Raw genomic sequence first — 23,858 nt, forward strand, 5'->3', positions numbered from 1 at the left:
GCACCACTCCCATCCCACCACCAGAGACAACTTGCGACTGAGTGTCTGGAGGGAAGTGCCAAATTGCATTGGTTGGGTTTTGCTCAGGTACAAATCCTCGGCCCGTTCCATTTCTGCCCTGTTTATCGAACCACTGCACTATTACTAGTACTTATCATCATCCCTTGGACTCTTCCACTTCCCGTCCACATTCTTCGCTCTACAACACCATCCCCCTCCCTCCAGTCTACGAGTCTTGGTCAGATATCTCCATCTTGACATTCTTTCAACTGTCCATCCATTCCTACCTACATTCAAACCGCAGACATGGCCAAGATCCAGCCGGCCCAAGACGAGTCCCTTCTCGGCACCGTCTTCTCCAACTTGATCCGCGCTCGCTACTTGGTGACCCGTCTAACTGCCGCTGCCGTCGACACCACCTGCCAATATGTCACTTCGCCCGAATACCGCAAGAGAACCCACGACAACGTCAGACGCTTCCACAACGAACGTCCCCTTTTGACTGTGCGTTTCTGCCTCCCCCATCCCAAGCGAACGCCAATGTCACTTGGCGATCGGGTAGCATTCAGCTAATAATCCCCCTCCTCAATCAGGTCTTCCTGGCGATCCAGTTTGCGCTCGCTCTTGTCCCGTCTCTGCTGTTTCTCGGATATATCGCCTCCACCGTCCTCATTAGCCTCGGCGGCGCCCTAATCTTTTCACTCTTCTGGATGGGCGTCGGCCTCTTCTTCTTCAGCTGCGCCCTTCTTGCTACGGGCGCTATCGGTGTCTTCTTGTTCGTCAGCTTCATTATGTTCCAGCGCGCCGTTCAGCTGCTCAACACATTGACCTCGACCCTTTCACAAGGCGCCCGACCTCCCCAGAAGCAGGAGGAGCGTGAGAAGCAGGAGGAGCGTGAAAAGCCTCTTCCCAAGGCTGAAAAAGTTCTTCGCATTGTGGATATCAAGCAGGAGGACGGGCACATGCAAAATGGCACAGAGGAGAAGGTCAACAGCGACAAGGAGTTGTAGGAAGCTCTTCCTGGGCTCAGTGGAGGCGACACGCCGCCTCCCGTGGTCTATCAAGATGCGGCCACTGGTGAAAAAGAACACGTCGAGAATCTGGAGGAGCCTAATGTAGAAATAATACAAAAAGAGGTTGACGATATTGAAGACTTGCACCAACCATTCCTTAACAGCCAAAGCGACATTTTACCTGCAATAGCTTTCGAGAACGACAAGACGCATGATCAGCCGCCCAACACCAGTGGTCCGGTCAGTTTTACCTCTACTTATTCTCCTTCTGGGTCCTTTGTCAATCCTCCTAGGTCTTTCATCAATCCCGCTGTGCCTCTAAGCCTCAGAGGCGGCGGTCTGAATGAGCCTGCTTCTGGGGAAGCGGAGGAGACCACTCATCTGTCACCTCGCGAGGACTCCTTAAACTCTCTTCCTTCGACAACCCTCGTGGGGTCTCCTCCCCTGCCGCCACCACTCCAACGGTCGCCGATACCTAAAACTACCGCGGAATGGTTCGAGACTCTGCAGCATGAATCGGAACGAATGGTCACGGGGAGCTTTATTCTCAGCGGCCTGATATTCCCCGGTGTCGGCAACAAACTCGCCGATAAACTGGCGGCTCTTTCCGGCACCAAATTGCGGGACATGTCAGCCATCAGAAACGAGTAGGCCTCGCGCCTGATGAAAATTGACCAGGAATGGTATGAAACTTATGAGCGTATTCGCGAACGAGTGCGTTTGGACAAAACCAACAAGCTAAGCAATATCGTGAGGGCAGCAAAGGCAGAGGCCAACCCGCACGTATGGTGGACCATACCGCTTTTACAGCGCTACAGATCGCGCGCTCTTTCCCCATGTGCTGCAGTGGCGCTCGCTTGCGCGGAGGACTTACTCAATGGCCTTTGTGGTCGATATGTCCAAGGTCCCATCCCATTCTCGGTTTCGTTCCCACTTCTATGTACCCCTTCACGTACAAAACAAGATGGGGGAATAGAAGTCATTCAGTTTATCGACTGCTTCGCCTCAAGATTCAAACAGCAATTTCACGGGTTTCGTCAAGAAATTGGTGCTGAAGGTGCCAGTCCTCCGACTTCTACGAACAATGAGCATATCAACACACAGAGTTTCAACAGGCTAGTGTGGTCACTGGTCGCCGATTTAGAACACCTGATATATGGAGATGAGATGCCAAAACACAAGGACACGCATCGTCCCACGAAGGTTGCCAAAACTGAAGGTGATGATACACCAAACCACGATGGACCAGCCTTCAGCATTGAAAAGTGTATCCTACAGTTATTCTGTGATATTGACCCAAAGGAATACCTCAATTGGCGCACACGCAATGAGGGACTACGCGGAACTGACAATGAGGCTGTCTCAAACACGATCGCGTCAACTCCAAAAAGTGGGGAAACTCTTACAACCGGTCAGGTTCTGCAACTCCTTGACCATCGCAAAACAGGCCCCCTAAAGTCTGAAGGCTTTGTTGTATGGTGCGGTAACCCAGATGATATCCAAACTGATGAACACCAGTTCATTTGGATGAAGTACAAAAGAAGACCACAAAGCCACGATGAACAAGCCAAAACCAAGATGAAAGCCGTAAGAAAGCGAGTTGATGCATACCTTTCTTCTTCAGAGGTACTTGCCGATCCCGCCAAGTCCGCCAATGAACCCCCGTTATCCGACATGCTGCAAACACTCAAGGCGCAGCTCGCGGAGTCCAGCTCTGGGAATGAGAGTGGGAAGAGCTTGGCCGCTGACACCAGTGCTGACGACGAGATCACAGCCGAGACTGAGCTAGAGAAGGGCCTGAGAGAGGAGCTGATCAAGCGTTGTATTTTGCGTTTGAATCCGGCTTCCGCTTCCGCTTCCGCTTCCCAATCACAGGGTAAGGGCAAGAAGAAGGATGGCGCGGCCTCCACGGTCACGGAAAAACCCGTACCAAAGCCACATCGCACGATAGGCGATGCCGCTGCGGCCGTGCAGGATGAGTTGGGCAAGGACGGAGCCGCCATTAAACTCAGTCACCACAACGGTTCCCGTGTTGTGGCCGTGAAGACCCCCATCGACCAGCTGCAAGGGTTTGAACGGGCAGACAGGGCAGACAAAACAAGGCAGGCTCAGCTGACCAAGAAGGGGGATCCGCTCACATCTCAAGAACGAGAAAAACTCTTATTGGTGGAATCCGACCTGAAAAGTATCCGCGCTGCCTTTGAGCAGCAGAAAATAGTGAACAGAATAGAGGAGTTGGAAAAGCAACAGAAGGTGAATCAAAGGCGAAAGGAATCAGAGCTTCAGATTGCCGAGGCCTGTGCCAGCGCCGGACCCAATGCCGGCTGTAGTGCTAAGAATATGGCATCACAAGCGTCGGCGGCGAGGCGGTCCGAATCAAATGAGGATAACTCGAGGGCGGCCAAGGAGGCGAAGAGAGAGCTGCCATATGAAGTGATGTGCACCGTTGCTGATGAAACGCGACACAACGCAGCTATTATCTGGCTGCAGGAACAGGGTCCAACCAAACCGTCGTCCTCGGTTAGAGGTACTTCTGAACATGGCATGGCCGACTCAGTAAAGATGCTGTCAATGGAGCAAATAAGGGCGGGCACACTGAAAGGGTGGATAGCTGAGGCCGTGAAGACGAACCAACTCGTTTTAATATTGCGCGAGCGCCTGGAGGAGATGAAACAAATAGAGGCGTTCCAGGACTGCATCGAAGACTGTCAGGCGCTTGTAGACCTTCATGAACATTGGGGGGACTTTTACCAAGAACTGGCCAGACGTGCTGCTGATGAGGAAAAGGCTGAATCCAAAGCCGAAGGACCGACAAAGGGCAAAGAGAAGGCTAAAGAGGAGGTACCTACTGAAGATGACCATGGCATTTGGCCTGCTGCATGGAGAGAACACCATGAGTACCTTGCTATGTGGAGAGAGAAGGCTGCAGAGAGAGATTCATCCAAAGTTGCCTGCGGTTGTTCATCAAGAACGGAAGAGGCAGCTGAAGGCTCAGGTACCGTTGCTGGGCCTTCTCGGACCACGAGTGAGAGTCCTGTTGTAAAAGAGAATGCATTTACCTCGACTGCAAGCGAAACGGGCAGTGATGCGGACCCAGCGGTTTCGTCTGAAAGGAGAATAGAACTGCTTGCACAAGAAATGGGGTATAAGGAGGCCTTTGACAAGGGATTGGAACGGCTGCGGAAGGAATCTGAACCCTCTAGTTTGACGTCGGTTGCTGATGGCTTCGCTAACTTCCAGGAACTGAACTCGACTGCTGATGGGAGGGCTACTGTGAGGCGTATGGAGGCGCGTGCTATGAGGTTCATTGCTGCTCACGGTGGTGCTGTCGTTGATGACGCCGTCGGTGATGCTGGTGCTGCTCCCGGTGGTGATGACATTGGCGGTACAAGTGTCGGTCCTGATAACTCCGCTGGTAGCCCCCCTGTTGCTGATACTGATACATCTCGTGGAGGTCCAGCAGATTCTGCTTCTCCTTCTAATGCTGGGTCTTCTGGCAATCCTGCTGATTCCGAGAACAATGCAAGCCTCAGAGGTGGCGGCCTAAACACATTGGAGGAGGGTTCTTAGGAGGACGAGGCCGTTGTCCTTGAGAAGGACGAAGAAACAGGAATACTCCGTAATGCGAAAGAAGTCCAGGGCTTTTGGGATGACGTCCGTCGGCAGTTGAAGGTCGATGACGACGAGATATACGACTCCGTGTCTGACTACGGCGAAGAAGCGAGAGTCCGGAGAGAGGCCAGAGATGCTGCGGATGATGCGTACCTTGCGTGGATGAGGGGGGAAATCTCTACCGCCTTCACCATGGACACATTGAAGCTCTCTATGAGACCCGACAAAGATGACAACGACAAGAGGTCCGCCCCTCCTCTCCCGATGCCCATGACCCGGGACAACACCGCCGCACTTGGTCCAGCTTCTTAAAATATTCTCGGACTGACAGACATTTCCTGCAGGAACTTGTTTTCCCCGAGGAAGTCTAATAAGTTTGAGGAAGAAGATCCCAGGGACCTGAACAGGGAGTTTGAAGAGGAGGCCGCAGCCGCAGCCGCAGCCGCAGTCGCAATGCGAGTCGAAGAACAGCAGCTACTTCTTCTCGCCGCCAAAGAGCCACCTGCACCACCCGTCGCAACACACTACCACTACCACTCATGGCCAACAAGTGGAAGAAAGTCACAGGAACCATGTGCAAACAAGGAGTTGTTGTCCAGGTGCGAAAAGCTGGCAAAGCGCGCCAAGACGTGGCCTAGTAGACTTTTTTTGTTCTCCTCTGCGAAGAAGGAAGATATTGAGTCCCATGAGGATCCCTATAAGGAGAGCACAAGTCGTCTGAAGACATTGCTGCGAAGGGTGACGGGTGCAGGAGAGGACTGGTAGCTGCTTTTATGGGATATGTAGGTACTCTGCGTCTAGCGGTTCGTTTGGTTGTAGCTGCGATTGAGTGCCTTGGCTTGGGTTCTGGGAATGTTTGGTTGATGTGGTGGGAAGATGCTGAATGACCTGCAAAGATGGAAGGGAAAGAGGTGTCGAGACGCACCCTTCGTTTCTGCAGACTTTGTTTGTTACAGCTAGAGGTAGCTTATAGCGGAATCGTTGATCATATCGGACGTAGTAGCGTTGATAAGTAGGGATCATGGAGAATGATGATTTGGCAGTTCAAAGATACCTCTAGGTTCAGTGTCGGTGAATGTCGATGGTGAATGTGAATGCATTGATGTGAAGCTGAGAGAAGTGGAAGCGGACTTGAAGTGTTGCGCGAGTTGAACGTAAAAGACAGTGCAATGCAATGGTTGGTCAAACCTGATGGATACATACAGTTAGGGTTGGGCGGGAGCAAATACAGGTGTTGCATTAACCATTACCACTGACTGACTGGATGGCAGCGCCCGGGCTAGGAGAAAGAAAACAAGCACATGGGTTCGTTCATTCAGGTTTGGGACGTCGGGGTTGCTTAGTTGCCTGAGGCGCGGACGGCCGGAGTCGAGGCACAGCATCAATCACGTCGTCGGACCATGAGAGCATGATTCACCCGATCAGGGCAGCAGTTTAGAAACAACATGTAACATGTCTATCAAAATTCCCTGATACCCTAGAAATACCTACTGACCTGATGAAGTTGATGGTCTATGTACCTATGTACGGCAGGTACCTCATCCTAAACCAGAGCGTGACCCAGTGATATTCATTCAATAAACACATCGCATCATCATTTCCAACCAACAATCCATAAACCACTTCAATCACAACACTTCAACGCAAATGGCCATGCTCAAATCTTTCAGCTTTTGTGTTCATTCCCATATGAACAGAGTCATCATAGCCATAACCCAATCAGCCTTCAAGCCACCACCTTTTTGATCACACCAAAATCCCATCCAGCCCCACGATCAAGTTTCCAGTCTATAAGTAGAGAAAAGAAGAAAAGACGTGCCCGAGTAAATTAGAAAAGAACGCCGAAATTACATGAACCAACAACCTGACTATCATCCCGCGCTTTTCCAGAGACCTTGAAATTCCTCTAGACAGCACCGGCGCTGATCATCTTCTTGCGCAGGTAGTTCTTGTAATCCGAGATGCTGCCCTCCCACTGCTTGATGGTCTTGTTCTCGCACACGAGAATCTGCTTGGCAATCTTGTCCAAAAGTCTGTTTTTTCTTTGTGTTAGCATCCAAGTCATGCGGGAGGCCAAGTGGGAACAAAACTAACCTGAAATCGTGAGAAACGACGATAACACCACCGGTGAAAGCGTTGATGGCATCGGCAAGCGAGTCAATGGTGGGGATATCGAGACCGTTGGTAGGCTCGTCGAGCAAGAGCATGTTGGGGGACTCGATGGCGAGAAGGGCAAAGACGATACGGGACTTCTGACCGTCGGAAAGGGTACCGATGAGCGAGGTCTGGGCCTCACCGGAGAGACCGTACTTGCCAAGCTGCTGGCGCCAGTACTGGTAGTCCTGAGACTTGTCGGGGTACTTGTCACGGACGAAGTCGAGAGCCGACTTGGTCAGGTCGAGCTGCTCAGCAGAGTGCTGGGAGTAGAGACCAAGCTTCAAGTGGGTGTGGCGCTGGACGACACCATCGGTGGGGGAGAGCTTGCCGGTCATGAGACGGAGCAGGGTGGACTTGCCAACACCGTTGGGGCCGACAAGAGCGGTACGGGAGTCCATGTCGAAACCGAGATCGATGTGGCGGTACAGGTCGTCCTTGGGGTCGCCAGAGTACGAGAAGGTAACGTTGTCGAAGGACAGAACGGGAGGAGGGAGCTTCTCGACATCGGCGAAGCGGAAGGAGAAGACTCTGTCCTGCTTGACAGGCTGGATGAAGCCGTCGGCCTCCATCTTGTCGAGAATCTTCTGGCGAGACTTGGCCTGACGGACCAAGTTGGCGTAGGTACCAGCGCTAGCAATGAACTTCTTGATGTGGGCAATTTCGTCCTGCTGCTTCTGGTAGGCCTTCATCTGGTTGGTCTCCTGCTCGGCGCGGGTCTTGTGGTAGGTGTCGTAGTTACCACCATAGTAGATGAGGGTCTGGAGGCGCATGTCGATCATGCTTGTGCAGACACCGTTGAGGAAATCCTCGGAGTGAGAAACCAGGACGAGGGTACGGTCCCACTTCTTGAGGTATTCTTCCAGCCACACGCAGGCCTCGAGATCCAAATGGGCAGTAGGGTCGTCGAGAAGGAGGAGGGTGGGCTTGACGAAGAGGGCCTTGGCGAGGGCGACACGCATACGCCAGCCACCGGACATGTCCTTGGTCTTCTTCTGGATGGTCTGCTTGTTGAAACCGAGACCGGTCAAAATGAGGGAAGCGCGGGTCTCGAAGGTGGAGGGATCCATCTTGTCAATGTGCTGTGATGGCAGAGTTAGTATCTTGAATGCGCCCGGCTCGGTGTGATCATAAAACGGGAATACATACATCGTAGAGGTCCTCGAGGAGGGGCGAATCGGGGCCCTCTTCCTCAAGAATCTTCTCGGCGACGCTCTCGAGGCGCGCCAACTCGTTCTTGGCCTCGGTGACAACCCAGTCAAGGGCGCCGAGCTCGCTGGGAGGAGCACCCTCGTTGAGAAGGTAGATGTCGACGTGCTCGGGAATGGGGTACTCGCGGGCGGCGATGGCCTTGAGAAGGGTGGACTTGCCGCAACCGTTCTCACCCAAAAGACCGTACCTGCGGCCGAGGGTAAGCTCGAGAGTGGCATCCTTGATCAGGACGCGGCCGTGGAAGACGAGGGAGACGGAGGTGATCTTGACGTCCTTGGAAGCCTTGGTGGAGGCCAAGACACCGGTGGTGACACGATCGGAGAGACCGTGCTTGTCCATCTGTTGGGCGAGGCGCTTGACCTCGTCCATCTGCTCGCTCTTGGTAGCGGGCTCATCCGAGACGACGGGCTTGCCAAAAGCATCGAGCTCGACTTCCTTGGCGGCCTTGCCCTTGTTGGCCTTGGCGGCCTTCTCGGCGAGACGCTTCTGCTTGGAGGCGGAGGGCGGCATCTTGGGTGATGATTCTGTGGTTGATTTGGTTTGGTGGAGTTGTGTTGGTGACGATGCACAAACACAAAGGGATACCTTTGGGGGGGTTGAAAAAAAGAAGGTGTCGAAAGAATCTAGTTCTCTCTAAACAGAATCACCAAACAAATAGTGATGGGGACTGGAGGGAGTGGTGGGCGGACTGAGAAGGAATCCGATCGAAAAAACACACACACTCTGGACAGACAAAAAAAACCGACCGTCGAGCACACAAGGGGAGGTGGAAAGGGAAAAAGAGTGCAAGCAGAAGACGGGGACAGTCAAAGTCAAATGTCGGGTTCGGTCGAAGGCAAAGAATGATTGGGGGTCCAGTACACGTTCTTGGCTTGCGATTTTGCTTGTACCCAACCAGGCCTGCCAGGGCAGAAGAGGTGGGGGGGGCGATTGCACTGTCACTGCCAAAACTTCAAAGCGGCGGGGCGGGCGACAAGGACTCGAGCCTCCCTCCGTCCTTCACTCACAGTGGCTCTGCCAGGCGGGCAAACCTAGAGGGACGGGACTTGTGGTGGGGCTTTGAATTTTCACAAATTCTCTGATAACGATTTGCTGATACTGCCCGCCAGAAGCCATCTGATAAGGAAGCAGCCTTGGCAATTAGGTACCTCTACGCTAGAGGTAGGTAGCGGTCAGGCCACAAGGCAACAACGGCTGGCTTATCGTCTGCTTATCGGTTGGTCAGCGCTCCAAACGATGCATTCGACAACTTTTTGGAATCTTTTTTTTTGTTCAACTCTGGCCCGAGTGCTGGCTTGGCTAGACCCTCGAAAAGAACAATGGCAGAGATGAAAGACGATTCGCTTTGCCGGATTTTGAGAAAATGTCCATCCTGTCCGTCCTCACCGTCTTGCTCTGCCCACATCCATTTTATCTCGTTCATGCACACAAACGAATCCAGCAAACACTTTTCCATCAGCGACTTGCACTTGTCGAATTGCTACACGTGTTGGGGCAGACGCTCGTTCTCGGTTGACGTCACTCCACCCCCCACCGCTGCATGTGCCACTGCTTGTATCGCTTACCTCATCAACTCCTTGGTGGCTGAACCGACCGTCGAGCGTTGGGGTTCGTTGCTCACAGCAGCACGTGGTTTAGCAATTTGGATTTAGTATCAGGTATAGTCATTATGAATCACACAGAAGATGTCAGCCCAAGCCATTCCATTTCAGTGCTTTTTATCACCGACACGTTTGTGAATCATTGTATCGTCGATGGGACGCCGCCGTGGCTTTGTGTATCCTGAAGGGTTAGGGTTAATACTTTGGTGCGACGCTTGGCCGGAATGTTGAGCTGGACCCTGAGGCCTGAGCAGACCTCGACGCCTCGAGACGCCGATGCGTTGCCACCCGGAGGACAGTAACTCTCTGCTTCTGGTGCCCTATCCTTCCTTCCTTCCCATCCATCAAAGCTGCTGGAAGGTGGGATACCCTAAATCGCGGTCTCTCATAGAGTTTCAAAAGGCTGTGCCCACAGTCTAGGCTTGGTTTCCAGGAAACCCTCAAAATGGATGGCCCGAGTCTCTGCGGTACCCGGTCCGAAAGAGACCCACAATTCCTGCTCGGGTCCCGGCCCAGCCCCGGCTCTATCTCCAGCTCCAGCTCCGGCTTCCATCGACCGGAATCCCAACCCGCTCTACCTAACCCAACCCTGAGCCAAGAAAATACCCAGGCCTCCCGCCGAAATTCAAATCTGGATCAAAACTGCGAGAAGGTGAAGTGGATGGCTGGTCATGCCCCCGGGCATCTTGCGCATGATGACCTTGAAAACTCACTCCAGCTGGAAAGTGCTGTAACTACCTAATTATCCATGATGCTCGTTAAGAGATACTAGCACTGTCCGATCTGTAAAATTGCGGCTTTATTCCACTGACACTATAAAAGACCAATTCTCATGCAAAAGAGGTCTTTCTAAATGCTCATGTCCAGCGGACCAGCAGACTTATAGCCAGATGCCTGGTGAGCTGTGTCATATTGGCAGGTTGGTTTTGGTTAAGCAACTTGTCCTCTCCCGATCAGGTAATTGAGTGTTTGGGTCGAAGATTCTGGCAACCGATTCGAAAAGAGAAATCAGTGTGGTGAGATATACGTACCCTATGCTCCCAGTCAGCTAAGTTGATGATTTTCTCGTGATGATGTCCATGGTTTGAAGTCAAGTCTTCGCCTTTTCCTTTTGTCACTACTTCTTTTTCTTACCTGGGTGAATTTGTCCAGATCTGTTAGACCACCACACACACAAAACTTCCTGATGCTAGAGACATTCTACGAAAGTACCCTTTTTCTCCCTTATCGGGGATGGTGGCTTGAGATGCGCACCTTTGAGTAAATTTTTTCGACTTCCACACCTGCTTCATGCTGTCTTGGTGTCATGCCGGCTGGTCTCATCTTGCTCGCTTGCTTTGAGCTTGTCCTGCCCTGCCTGTGCAATGTACATCTAGAGCCTGGCTTACGTGCCCTGTTCGGATGCGTTCTGCGTGGCCTTGGCTTGAACAACCTTCAAGGTTGCCCGTCCGCCGCCGTGTCAGGCGAGTCCGCTCATCTCTTTGTCCCGTCCGCTGTGTTGGCGTCCCCAGGGCAGACAGGGTACTTGTTGTTCAGAGAAGAATTCTTGATGGTGTTGTTATTCAAGTTCCGTCCGTTTCGAACACGAGGTTTACAACAAGCTCTGCTCAGGCGAGCCAGAGCGAGCGGGCAGTCACAGTTCCAAGGTACCGTGTACGTGCAATCGTCTCAGGAAATCCCGCGTGGGAGTCGTGGGTTCGTAGCTGACAAAGTGAAACATGATGAACCAAATTCTCAGGTTATGTCATCTGATCTGGAACATGAGTCCTCGTGCTTACTGCGAACACTGCAGTTTGGGTCTGCACTGCCGGCGGCCGGCAATTCCCGGCAGGCAATGATGAATTCGCAATCTCATTGGTTATCATTGAGCTAATAAGGTACGTACCTCTGCGCACGTACCACTCAGTGAGCTCTGCTGGTACCTAGCGGCAAGAGGAAAAGAACTTGAAGGCGACCATCGAATTTTGAATTCTGATTGATTTTCTCGACCGGGCCAACGTGAGTAGGCAGGGCAGGGTAAGCCAGCCAACAACAGGGTAGGCGGCAGGGCGGTCTGCACGACATTCGAGAAAACTACAAGTTTTTCAGCTGCTGCCCTGGCATCATAACCAATTGTTTATGTCCTTTCGCCTTCTCTGAAGGATGGATATGTCAATTCAAAAGTCAAAAGGATGGAGGAAACTATGTCGGAAACAAGGAGGTGCACGGCAAAATGGGTAGTGCGAGGTTGGAACAACATGGGCGATGTGGCCTCGGGCTTTTTCTCCAGGCCCCAGAATCATTCCAGTCCCGTCGCAGGGGTACGTACCGTACCGCCCGCCCCAGCCGGCCGCGTTCCGCGCGTGCACCCCGTCCGTTCTTTCGATCGCGCCAAGGCTGGAGATTTTTCGAAGAAGCATGATGGTAAAATTCTGGTAAAAATTCGACATTGGAGTTTGTGATGCCAAAATATCGAATGTTGCTCTACGCTCATGGTGAAAGGAGGGTGGATCTTCATGTAACGAAAAGATAAGTAGGTTGGCAAGTTTAATGGTTGGGCGTTGACTGTGTCTTTCTATTTCGCGGGCTGGCATAGCACTTCGGCAGTTCTCGTCCACATCAATGGAGTGGTTCAGATGAGAAAATCGTGCCTTGGCTTGGCGTTGTTTTTCAGCCATGACTCTGACCGGACACAGCCCGAGCGACCGGGAGATGAAACATCATACGCGTTCAGCTTGTATTATCACCAGATTGATGTTATAGTAAAAATACTCGAATACCAAGGAGTATACGTTTCGCGGCGCAAAAAGCAAGCCAAGTGACAATGCCAACTAATCAATCACCACATGGTGATGATGCTCAAAGTATCATCCCGTGATGGTTCTGTCCAACTCAAGCCTCGGGTAACAGGCGGACAGGCTAAGAAACAGACGCGGGCCTAACAGGACAGGGACCAAGTCGGTGGGTCTAGCGCGGTGGGCTGACGTCTTGCGCGGAGCGCAGAGTTGCAGGGCACAGGGCAGTAGGGCACAGGGCAGGTGCGTGCAGCGGGTCGTGGAGGTACAAGGCCAATCAGAAGCCGGGAAATGGATCTGCTGCAACGGGAATGGGATGCATCCAATGTGGTGCTGGACTGGGGTGGGCAGACTGGGCCTCTTGATGGATGGATCGCTCATCCTTCACGAGAGGCAACTGGAAGACCAGCAGCAGCGCGGCCCTACGAAAGGGGCACGTCTCCGGTGAGAGAGAGAAGAGGGAGAGAGAAAGTGTGAAGAGTCTGCATTTCCACAGACACGCACACAACGCAGATAGACCCCCCCCCAAAAAAGAGCAAGTACCTGTAGATGTGGCCATCAGCCGGAATAGAACGGACCAGCCGGGCAACCATCATGGTCAAGGCTGTCAACAACAACTGACCATCGCGAAGTACCTCTTGCCATTCCACGCTATCACCACGACTCCCAACACCATCACACCGTTCCTGTCCGGGTCTCCATCGGCCATTTCTCCTCTTCCGTGCTGTGTCATCTCAACCACTTTACAATCTGGCTTCCATCCAGACTCGCTCCCCCCGTCATCCGACGATCCCACATCACCACCACCAACACAACCATCACCACCACAGCGATTACTTGCTGCCCATCAAGACCAGTCACCATCTAGTAGTGTTTCAGCTGTCATTGCGACTTTTGGACGATTGCTCCCAATCTTTCCCGTGACGACTGCAGTTACTGCCTAGCGACAACTGCGTTGCGACAGCTCTAGTTTCCGAATAGCTTCTGCCCCTCAGCTTGTCATCTCGGGTTGCCGCCATTCTGTCCGATCCGCAAGTCGCGACAACAACCGCTTGTAGCAGCCAAACCACCACCACCGCCACCCGACCGATCAGCCGCAACGGCCAAGACAAAGTCATTGATTCCGACCCCGAATCGACCGAATTCTAGAGCAACGCAGTCGAGAAGCATCAAAACCACCTCTACAAATGCACTAGAGCATAACAGAGCAAGCTCGCCGCTCTTCCTTGCGCCGCGCCCACTTTGTTTGGATCGCGCCCAAGTACAAGCAAGGCAGTGGAAACAGGGACTCGCCGGCAATCGTCTCGTCCGATGGGATACCGATAACACGTAGAGATTAGGTATACAAGCAAGCTAGAGACGGAGACAGAGTCAGAGACAGAGACAGAAAAAAGAACGAGACATTGTTGTATTGACATTGTACTTTGTACGTTTGGACTGGAAATTGAGGGGGGACCGGTACACGGTAGACACCAGACACCAGACAGACAGCAGCCGGCATGGACCACTTCTCGACAGTGCTGCAGCGACCTCCTCATTTCGACGAGGATGGAACAGAAGGGAGAGGAGATCGAGGAAACGGCGCCGGTCCAGGTCCAGCACCACCACCACCACCACGCGGAGGTCTGCGCGACATTCTCAACCCAGTGAGCAGCAACAGCGCCGTACAATCCCAAGCAGCAGCACCACCACCACCACCAGCAGCGTCATCATCGCTCCATGGATTTGCAGGATCAGTGCCGCCGCCCTCCTCGACAAATTCCATGCGCGCGACGCCGCATAGCTCGTCCTCGTTCAATTTACGATCGCCGACGCAGCAACCGTCGGAATACCGTCATCCACTTTCCTCTCTGGCGACTCCAGCACACGCTGCTGCACCACCACATCTAGCACCCTTTGCGGCCTCGCCTCCCACGCCCATTACCAACGCCAACAAGAACAACAACAACAACAACGCGCTAGGTGCCGCCGGCAGTCTGAGCAGTCAACCACCACCACCACCACCACCCACGGGTCCGCGCTCAATTCTTAATCCTCCAACACCAAGCCAACAACATCAACAACACCACCATCCCAATCCCTTTGTCGCAGCATCCGCACCCTCGCTGCCGCCGCCGCCGCCGTCCTCGTTGCAAGCTCCACCCGCCATTACACCCATCGCTGGCCTATCAGCTCCGGCCCCGGCATCGAGTTCGCTACCTCTGTCAGCAGGAGGCATCGGAAACTCCATCACGGTCTCGTCCAGCTCCCAACCGCCAGCCCGAGCATCGCAACTGCACGCGCCATCGGCCTACTATTCGCCGGCAGAATCGTTCCGCGATCGGGATTCGTCAGTACGCGAAAAGTCATCGACAGGCGGCAGCTTTTACGACCCAACCGCCGAGGCCAGCAACAGCATTAGTGGCTCGAGTCCACGAAAAGATCGAGATCGCGACCGTGATCACCGGGGTACAACAAGGGAATCACAGCGCCGCAGGGTTTCGGGCCATTCCGACACGGGCTCCTCCTGGCGAAACGCGACCCAGACTTCCGCTTCGGGCTCGGCCAGCAACAAGGTAAGCCAAGATCCATCCATCCATTCACTACGGCAAATGGAATCCACCGAATCAGCACACTAGCAATCACCACCACAAGCCTCAACAGTCATTGAACCACCAAACCACCACCACACTGCAATACGCACACAACACACAGCTGCCTGAGTCGAGTGGCCATGACAAACTTTCTGGTTCCAGCACCACAACCCCGTCACGTCGTCCTTTATTCACCGCCCGCCATTCCCGTTCCCTTTCCTTTCTTTCAACACCACCATCCCACACATCACCAACTTCATCCCTCCCCTTAATACCGTAATTACATTCACCCCTTCACCCGCAAGGTTCTCAATGCAGTAGTGACCAAAAACAAGTCAGCCCTGCATAACCTTGGCCGCTGGGTGATGGTCCAAAATTTACAAAAGTGCACGCCGCCACCACCACAACAACAACCACCACCGTTTAAATACTACTCTCCTTCCGCTGCACCATCCCTTGCCAAGCACTGCTGCTGGCATGTTCAATTGTTCCACATTCACTGACCAAATCTTTGCCTTCCTGCCATCATTAGGCCCGCGATCCGTACAACTATTCCCCGTCCTCGGCCGATTATTACAACACCAGGAAAAAGGAAAACTACCCGGTCGATAATACGTCGTCTTCATCGATTGCAGCTCCGTCCAACTTTACTGTTGCGACGCGTAGTCCTGTAGCCGCGCTTTCCCATCCGGCATCCATAGCTGCACCAGCTAGTGTCGGCAGTCTCACCGGATCCATCAGCCCCAGGCTTTCACTCAGACCACCAAGCATGGCCTCTCCCACCATACGAAGCGCCGTCTTAGCTAATCCCACAAACGGCACAACTTCCACTGCACTACCGGCTCTGGGCAGGAACGATTCGCCACCTTCCAAGATGTCTTCCGCTACATCAACCGTAAGCTCTTTCGCTCTTCGTCCCCATGTACCAATCGGCAATGTCCATCATCCCTCCCTTTGTCCTCCCCCTTCTTTCACGTAACCCTGTCGCTGACAGCAATTGTTGCTTCTAGAACCCTAGCCGTGCCGCTGGTGTCATGTCCTTTTCCAATATCCTCTCGAGCTCCGAGCCCGTTCCCAGACCCCGTGCGACTTCACCCAACAACATGGATGACGACGACGACGTTCCCATGAAGGTCGAGCGCGCCGACTCATCCGAGAAGGTCGTCAAGGAGAAGAAGGAGAGGAAACCGCGCCAGCCCAAGCAACCACGCATCTCTGACATCAGGCACTCCGAGTCCACTCCCAAGGGGCGACGAGGGTCGACCAAGCAAGAGAGTCCGCTGCCCAACATTCGCATTCCGGCCAAGAGAACGGCCAACGGTGCTCCCAAGCAACAAAAGACATTCTCGGCGGAGAATGAGGAGAAGATCAGGAAAGCGATGGATCGAATCGAAACACGAGAGCTTCCCCACGAGGACGAATTCGAGGAGGAGTTGCGCTTGTGGAGGGAGCGACGCGAGTACAAGAGGCAACAGATGAACCAACGCGACCTTCGCCAGCGCCGACAGAGGAGAGCCGACTACACCGAAGTCGAAGCCCAGAAGCTCAAGCTGCATGCCGACTTTGGCAAGCGTCGATATGATGATCTTCATTACGATGATGCGTTGCAGGAGGTTCGGGAGCGCGAGCTCTTTGCCGAGAAGGAGCGCAAGAAGGACATGCAGCGCAAGAGGCGGCGCGAGAAGTCCATGGCCACTACCATGGAGGCAAAGGCAGCCGCCTTGGCTAGGGCCTCTGCAGCGCAGGATGAAGCCGAAAGACAGAAGTACATGCGCGAAGCAGAACGGGCGAACAAGAAAGTTCAACAGACCCGCCTCATTTTGCAGAAGGGCATCAAGGGCCCGTCGCGGAACACCGGTCCCATCGAGCCGAACCTGGAAGGCGGCACTATGGCTACGTTCCAGGCCGAGAACATGGAGCCTGGCAAGACGAAGGGTAAGGGTCGTGCCGGCGCGAGACCCAAGAAATCCAAGGAACAGAAGCAAGCCGAGAAGGATGCCGCCGAAGCTGCCCAAGCCGCTCTTGATGCCGGCCTTGAGCTGCCGCCCAAGGAAGAAACCAACAAGATCCGCATCAAACTTACCAAGACTAAGGCGCCCAAGGAGGCTGATGTGGACAAGGATAAGGAGAACAAGGAGCCTCAAGAGCCGAAGGAGCCTAAGGAGCCCAAGGAGAAGGTGGTGAAGGAAAAGGTTGTGGAGGAACCCAAGGACCCGTTGGAACTCAAGTTCCAGTCCAAGGGCTTCAACCAGATCTATGACCAGATTTGGCGCGATCTTGCCAGGAAGGACGTCAACAAGGTGTTCAGGTTGGCGATCGATTCGTATTCTACCAAGTCCTCTAACCTCAAGAAGACTGCCATCCTCGCGTCCAAAGAGGCCAAGAGATGGCAACTCCGTACCAACAAGGGCACCAAGGATTTGCAAGCTCGTGCCAAGCGTGTCATGCGTGACATGATGGGCTTCTGGAAGCGCAACGAGCGTGAAGAGCGTGATCTCCGAAAGGCAGCTGAAAAGCAAGAGCTGGAGAACGCTCGCAAGGAGGAAGCAGACCGCGAAGCCGCTCGCCAGAAGAGGAAGCTCAACTTCCTCATCTCGCAGACCGAACTGTACTCCCATTTCATTGGCAAGAAGATCAAAACTAACGAGGTGGAGCGCAGCACGGATCACCCCGATGAGATCGCGGCTGAGAAGGACAAGATCCCAGAGAACGAGATGGACATCGAGGTGCCTACTGGCCCCATTGGTGCCAAGGTTACCAACTTTGAGAATCTCGACTTTGACGCCGAAGATGAATCGACGCTGCGGGCTGCTGCCATGGCGAATGCGCAGAATGCTATTGCCGAGGCCCAGAAGAAGGCTAGGGAGTTCAACAAGGAAGAGTCCAAGCTTGATGAGGATGGCGAGATGAACTTCCAGAACCCAACCATGATGGGCGACGTCGAGATCGAGCAGCCCAAGCTTCTCAACTGCCAGCTCAAGGAGTACCAGCTCAAGGGTCTCAACTGGCTCGTCAACCTGTACGAGCAAGGCATCAACGGTATCCTGGCCGACGAAATGGGTCTAGGAAAGACGGTGCAGTCCATTTCCGTCATGGCCTACCTTGCCGAGAAGTACGATATCTGGGGTCCCTTCCTGGTTGTTGCGCCTGCATCGACCCTGCACAACTGGCAGCAGGAAATCACAAAGTTCGTTCCCCAGTTCAAGGTGCTCCCTTACTGGGGTACTGCAGGCGACCGTAAGGTGCTGCGTAAGTTCTGGGATCGCAAGCACACGACCTACAAGAAGGACGCCCCCTTTCATGTCATGATTACCTCGTACCAACTCGTTGTCTCTGATGTTGCGTACTTCCAGAAGATGAAGTGGCAGTACATGATCCTGGATGAAGCCCAGGCTATCAAGAGTTCACAGAGTTCGCGTTGGAAGTGCCTGTTGGGCTTCCACTGCCGTAACCGTCTCCTGTTGACGGGTACCCCTATCCAGAACAACATGCAGGAACTCTGGGCCCTGCTGCATTTCATCATGCCGTCACTTTTCGACTCTCACGATGAGTTTAGTGAATGGTTCTCTAAGGACATTGAGTCTCATGCTCAGAGTAATACCAAGCTCAACGAGGACCAGCTGAAGCGTCTGCACATGATCCTCAAACCCTTTATGCTGCGTCGTGTCAAGAAGCATGTCCAAAAGGAACTCGGCGACAAGATCGAGATGGACGTTTTCTGCGATCTCACATACAGACAGCGTGCCATGTACGCCAATTTGCGCAATCAGATCAGCATCATGGACCTCATCGAGAAGGCGACACTGGGCGACGACGATTCTGCTAGTCTCATGAATCTCGTCATGCAGTTCCGTAAGGTGTGCAACCACCCTGACCTCTTCGAGCGGGCGGATACCGCTTCGCCGTACTCGTTCGGCTACTTTGCCGAGACAGCCTCGTTCATCCGTGAGGGTAGCCAGGTTACCGTCGGTTACTCTACGCGCAGCTTGATCCAGTACGAGCTGCCTAGACTGCTCTGGCGCGACGGAGGACGGCTGCACAAGGCTGGTGAAGACAACCAGGTCGCTGGATGGCGGAACCAGTGGCTCAATGAGAAGTTCAACATCTGGACTCCGGAGCATATCCGTGAGAGCCTAGCCGGAACTGACAACTTCTCATGGTTGCGCTTTGCCGACACAAGCTACGAGGAGGCATACCAGGCTAGTCACAAGGATCTCTTTGCTCGGGCTGTCGAGATGTCCACCAAGAAGAACCGGCTTGCGAAGATCAAGATCGCTTACGATGAGCCGGAGGACTTGAACTTCACTCCGGCGCATGCCCTCTTCCAGATCAGGGAACGTGAGGATCGGAGGCCTTTGGCTGAGATCACTGAGCAAGGCATTCTGGGCAGTTTGATGAATGTCTCCCGGAGTGCATTCTCCGAGACTGGCCTCGGTCGTCTCGAGCAGGCTGCAGCTCCCAAGGCCTCGGCTCCTCCTATCGAGGTGGTCTGCGACAGCCGTAGCGCAGTGGTTGAGCGGGAGAACATCATGTTTAACGCTCCCATGCGCAAGGTCCTCTTTGGACCTACCCTGGCCGAGGAGAAGGCGCTCGTCGTACAAAAGGTGCCGCCATCACGCTACCCACCGCCAGCGTTGCTCCCTGCGCCAGACAAGGAGAAGCAGAAGTTCACCAACATCACCGTCCCGTCGATGCGCCGCTTTGTCACCGACTCGGGCAAGCTCGCCAAGCTCGACGAGCTCCTGCGCGAGCTCAAGGAGAATGGCCACCGCGTCCTCCTCTACTTCCAAATGACGCGCATGATCGATCTCATGGAAGAGTATCTTACTTACCGCAACTACAAGTACTGCCGACTCGACGGTTCAACCAAGCTCGAAGACCGTCGCGACACCGTTGCCGACTTCCAGACCCGCCCCGAGATCTTCATCTTCCTGTTGTCTACTCGTGCCGGTGGTCTGGGCATCAACCTGACCTCTGCCGACACCGTCATCTTCTACGACTCGGATTGGAACCCGACCATCGATTCGCAAGCCATGGATCGTGCCCATCGTCTGGGTCAGACCAAGCAGGTTACTGTCTACCGTCTTATTACCAAGGGCACGATCGAGGAACGCATCCGCAAGCGTGCCATGCAAAAGGAAGAAGTCCAGCGCGTGGTTATCACGGGTGGCTCTTCGGCTGCTGGTGGCGGTGTGGACTTCTCTGGTCGTCGTGCGCCTGAGAACAGGAACCGCGATATCGCCATGTGGCTGGCGGATGATGAGCAGGCGGAGATGATTGAGAAGAGGGAGCGCGAGCTGTTGGAGAGTGGAGAGTTGGATAAGTTGCAGAAGAAGAGCAGGGGAGGTAACAAGAGGAAGAGGGGAGGTGCTGGGGGAGAAGGGAAGGAGGTTAGTTTGGATGAGATGTATCATGAGGGTGAGTCTTTCTTTGTCCATGACTGTGACCAAACGAATGAAATGATGCTAACTGATTACAGGTGAGGGCAACTTTGATGATGGAGGGAATAATATCAAGGGTAGCGGAACGGCTACGCCTAATGGTGCTGCCGGTGGTGAGGGAGGTGATGGAAAGGGAGCAGCGGGAGGAGCGGCGAAGAAGAGGAAGACGGGTGGAAGCAAAAAGGCCAAGACGACCAAGCAGAGATTGGCTATTGCTGATGGGGAGATTGATATCTGATCCCGATGTTCGTCTCCTGGAAGCCTCCTCAAGGGAAGATATGAAGAGCATGATTTCGCAGCGCTGAATTCGTGAAGGAGGAGGAGGAAATTGCTTTCTTTGCATTGTTTTCCTTTTGTAGTACTAGATGGTGAATGGGTGGGTGGGTTTGAGCTGAGCATTTGCTACATTCGTCAACTTGCATGTTCATTTCATGGATTCAAAGACCATTATGACCTATCGGATAGATAGGGTCGGACGGACGGAAAACGGAAAGGCAGCCGTAGAAAGGAGAAAGAGAAAGAAGTGGAACGAAGACATCAAAGTGCTCCAAGACCTTTACATTCCGAATGTAATAGGGTTGGACGGACGGACGGACGCACGGACAGCTTACCCACCTAGAAAAGATGTATGGATAGAAGCATAAGCAGCACACAAGTTACAGGTAGACTTACCTCCAGGCACAATATATTATACTACACATGCTACATTATGGTCATATGCCTAAGAATGGAGGAAGAAGTGCTGGTTGAGCGAGGAGGTGCCCTGGTGGTGGTTGAGGGAGATGATTAGTCGTTGAGACATGCCCGGCTGCCCGGCTGTCCGGCTCCAGAAGACGGAAGACAGAAGCCAGGGCAACCCGGTGGAGATTGGAGAGTGGTGGAGGTGTCCATTACCAACACAGGTAGTGGAACGGAAAGAAGAAGAAGCTTTTGTTTTTTTATTCTGATAGGGCCATAGGGGAGCCATTGATCACTTTTTTTCTTTGATGTACTTGCTCTATTTCATCCCAAGTTGCTCGGGATGCTTCTTCTTCTTAAGTCTCATGGGTGATGCCTACGTAGAGGTAGGTACCACTAAACTTCTTCATACAATCCGCCCTTCCATGCTCGTCTTATATCCACCTGTTATTTAGTGGTCCGAAGGAAGCCTCATACTTTGTAAGTGAACCCTTTCTTTGTTTTTGAACAAAGCAACTAGGTAGATAGATATTCTTGATATTGCCCATTTTTCCCTAACATCCACTTCACTCGCTCTCGGGTTTGTGCAATTCAGGTTGTTCGTACCTACAGTATGCGGTGGAATCAGTGTCACTTGTACCTACCTAGCAACCGGGTTTTCCTTGTCTGCGTTGCCTTGCCTTTCTCCCGTTCTCCTTTCTGTTTAATCCAGCACCCCTCTATCTTTCCTTCAACCCTCCATGGCCTTTTATAGAACCTTCCACTGATCACATAGAGGTAAGTATCATCTCACCTCTCCTTCAATACCTACACGAGAACTAACAAGACATGGGGACACTCCCAAATACCCCAAAAGAGCATCTGTCCGGCTCATCGACAGCGACGATGACAAGAACAAACCAGGTACCTGCCTAGGGACAACAGTCTAACCTCCATCTCTTGTTGTCAAGGCACCTAGCGTCTCTGTTGTGACTGGCAGCAGAACGAACGAACAAACGAACGGGCTGGATGATTCCTTCTAGCATCCGGGCGGCAGTCAGCTATACCTCTATCAAGATGGAATATCATGATAAAGGCACAAGAACCGCAATGGCTGGGAGAAGGATGAAGGAAAGATAAGTCTTACTCCATGGGTGTCACTGGCAATGTGCACAAGGGGTGATTCTCGAGGGGAAAATAAGCACATTTTCTAAATTCAGTTGTTCATCCCAGCGCCCTCTCCGTCCTTCCCTCGTTCTCTTTTCTTGCCTTTGTCAGTAGCAGGTTGACCCCAGGCTTATTAACAGGCGAAAGCCGAACCGCCGGGATGGTTGCTGTTCTGTCGGGCAATAGGTAAGTCAAGGTGATTTAGAGCATGCCACATAGCCACCCCTTGCTTGTTCACTGATGGACAGGAATGCTAAGAGACCGAGATGCAGTCAACTTCATCATGTCCCGATATCTCGAAAAGATCTCCCCGAAGGTATATTTCGCGAATTACCTGGCACATCATAGAGGCAGCTGACGTTTGCAATGTTCTTTAACGTTTGTATTACTGACATGGTTCCATCATATCGGGTTCAAGTTGTACGGCCCACATTACGCCCGGGGCTTCTTCATTGAAACAGTCATCTTGCATTTGTCCATGATGCCCCCATGTTCCTCCTCAACTTCCTCCATCGTCGACTTGAATTGAGCTGCTTGGCCGGCTCTGAGTACCGGGAAAGTATTTCCTGTTCGAGTACCGGGATAGTTAGCGCATGTCCAGCAGCTGCTTCTTGCCTCTCATCACCTTCAACCCACCTCAGGCTCTACCAATTTGTTGTCCAAAGGTCCTCTGTATCTGAGCAATGGAGTCGCCGCTGACAGGGAAAGCAGATTGTTAGCTGGGGTACTTGAGCAACACGAGGCAGAAGGGATACTTGCGATGTGCATACCTCAACAACGACAAGGAGACGGTCATCCTTGCCCATGATGACATTTACGGCCTCCTTCCTGCCTTTTCCAACGCCGAGACTCAAATACGTGGCCGGTGGACCTTCGTTCGCAAAGGTCGCAGTGTCTCGCCTCGGCTGCTTGATGTTGGACAAACTGTTGTGATGTTTGTCGTTGGGGTACTTGGTGGCGAGGAAGGACTCGAAGCTAGAGGGCCAGATGAGGCGGCCGAGAATGCGGCGCTTTTCATCGATAGAGACAGAGTACTTGAAAGGCTGAGGGGTCTAGAGACGCCCCACGGAGCCAGTACCTGATGTTGAAGTGAAACGAGTGATTACGAGGGTAGAGGTAAGCAAGTGATTACGAGGGTAAGCGAGAATGGTGGTAAACTTGTTGATCAAAATGGAGAGAAGAGAACAACTTGAAGCAGGACAAGATATGGTGGGAGAGCCTCGATAGATGTACTACATGTGTGGACTGACCTCATGCCAAGATGACCATCTTGCTCAACAACAGAACTACCGCAAAGACGTTGAGCCGGCGAGCAATACCCCGCCGTCTAGACATCAAGATGAGTTGCGTCACCCCTCCTCCAAGGACACTCCCTTCCTCGTAATAGTCCAAAAGCCACAGCATACTGAAATTACAGGTACATATACGCGGGGTCAGACAAGGTAACGGAAGAAGATCTGACGTACCCCTGTCTGAGCAAGTCACCCGTCCACATGAGCCAGTCACTCAGCCTTGGATGTGAGGAAGGAACCGCGAGTTGGAGAGGGAAGCACACTTCCTTCCTTGCAACAGACGACGAGCCACATCATATCAGAGATTACACGGGGGTAGACCAGAATCACCAGCCGTGAAATGAGGACGGATCCTTGTCCGG

The 23,858-nt window shown here is 53.1% G+C and overlaps 4 protein-coding genes across 4 annotated transcripts; 2 read left to right on the top strand and 2 right to left on the bottom strand.

The window, feature by feature from the left end:
- Positions 1–710: 710 nt before the first annotated feature.
- On the top strand, positions 711–5,390 carry B0T23DRAFT_400618 (uncharacterized protein; the record flags this gene model as incomplete). The annotated part of the gene is made up of 7 exons (XM_062838512.1): positions 711–1,006; positions 1,135–1,136; positions 1,204–1,660; positions 1,832–3,540; positions 3,997–4,548; positions 4,624–4,923; positions 4,957–5,390. The coding sequence occupies 7 exons, from the start codon at positions 711–713 to the stop codon at positions 5,388–5,390; spliced, it is 3,750 nt and encodes a 1,249-aa protein (XP_062696534.1).
- Positions 5,391–6,058: 668 nt separating this feature from the next.
- B0T23DRAFT_3752 (putative iron inhibited ABC transporter 2) lies at positions 6,059–8,667 on the bottom strand. Its single transcript, XM_062836888.1, has 3 exons — positions 7,929–8,667; positions 6,720–7,861; positions 6,059–6,658 (listed from the first exon to the last, which is right to left on the bottom strand). The coding sequence occupies exons 1-3, from the start codon at positions 8,499–8,501 to the stop codon at positions 6,532–6,534; spliced, it is 1,842 nt and encodes a 613-aa protein (XP_062696535.1). The 5' UTR covers positions 8,502–8,667; the 3' UTR covers positions 6,059–6,531.
- A 5,198-nt stretch (positions 8,668–13,865) lies between these two features.
- B0T23DRAFT_308014 (SNF2 family N-terminal domain-containing protein) lies at positions 13,866–20,618 on the top strand (the record flags this gene model as incomplete). Its single annotated transcript, XM_062834455.1, has 4 exons — positions 13,866–14,921; positions 15,472–15,834; positions 15,950–20,357; positions 20,419–20,618. 4 exons carry the CDS (start codon positions 13,866–13,868, stop codon positions 20,616–20,618), a joined length of 6,027 nt encoding a protein of 2,008 aa, XP_062696536.1.
- Positions 20,619–22,261: 1,643 nt separating this feature from the next.
- Positions 22,262–23,436, bottom strand: B0T23DRAFT_433858 (uncharacterized protein; the record flags this gene model as incomplete). The annotated part of the gene is made up of 6 exons (XM_062840473.1): positions 22,262–22,371; positions 22,539–22,592; positions 22,641–22,648; positions 22,853–22,899; positions 22,975–23,154; positions 23,311–23,436. Coding segments are annotated over 6 exons (525 nt in total), but the record flags the coding sequence as incomplete, so codon positions are not given.
- Between the last annotated feature and the right edge of the window lie 422 nt (positions 23,437–23,858).

The sequence above is a fragment of the Neurospora hispaniola genome (genome assembly GCF_033458365.1).
Source record: "Neurospora hispaniola strain FGSC 10403 chromosome Unknown B0T23scaffold_1, whole genome shotgun sequence".
In the NCBI taxonomy this organism is placed as follows: domain Eukaryota; kingdom Fungi; phylum Ascomycota; class Sordariomycetes; order Sordariales; family Sordariaceae; genus Neurospora; species Neurospora hispaniola.

What these genes read in the sequence shown, in the direction of transcription:
- B0T23DRAFT_3752 (XM_062836888.1), bottom strand. Translation starts at nt 8,501, where the DNA reads ATGCCGCCCTCCGCCTCCAAGCAGAAGCGTCTCGCCGAGAAGGCCGCC. An exon ending in TCCTCGAGGACCTCTACGAT is followed by an intron (nt 7,862 to 7,928) that starts GTATGTATTCCC and finishes CTGCCATCACAG; the next exon opens with CACATTGACAAGATGGATCC. An exon ending in GTCGTTTCTCACGATTTCAG is followed by an intron (nt 6,659 to 6,719) that starts GTTAGTTTTGTT and finishes AAGAAAAAACAG; the next exon opens with ACTTTTGGACAAGATTGCCA.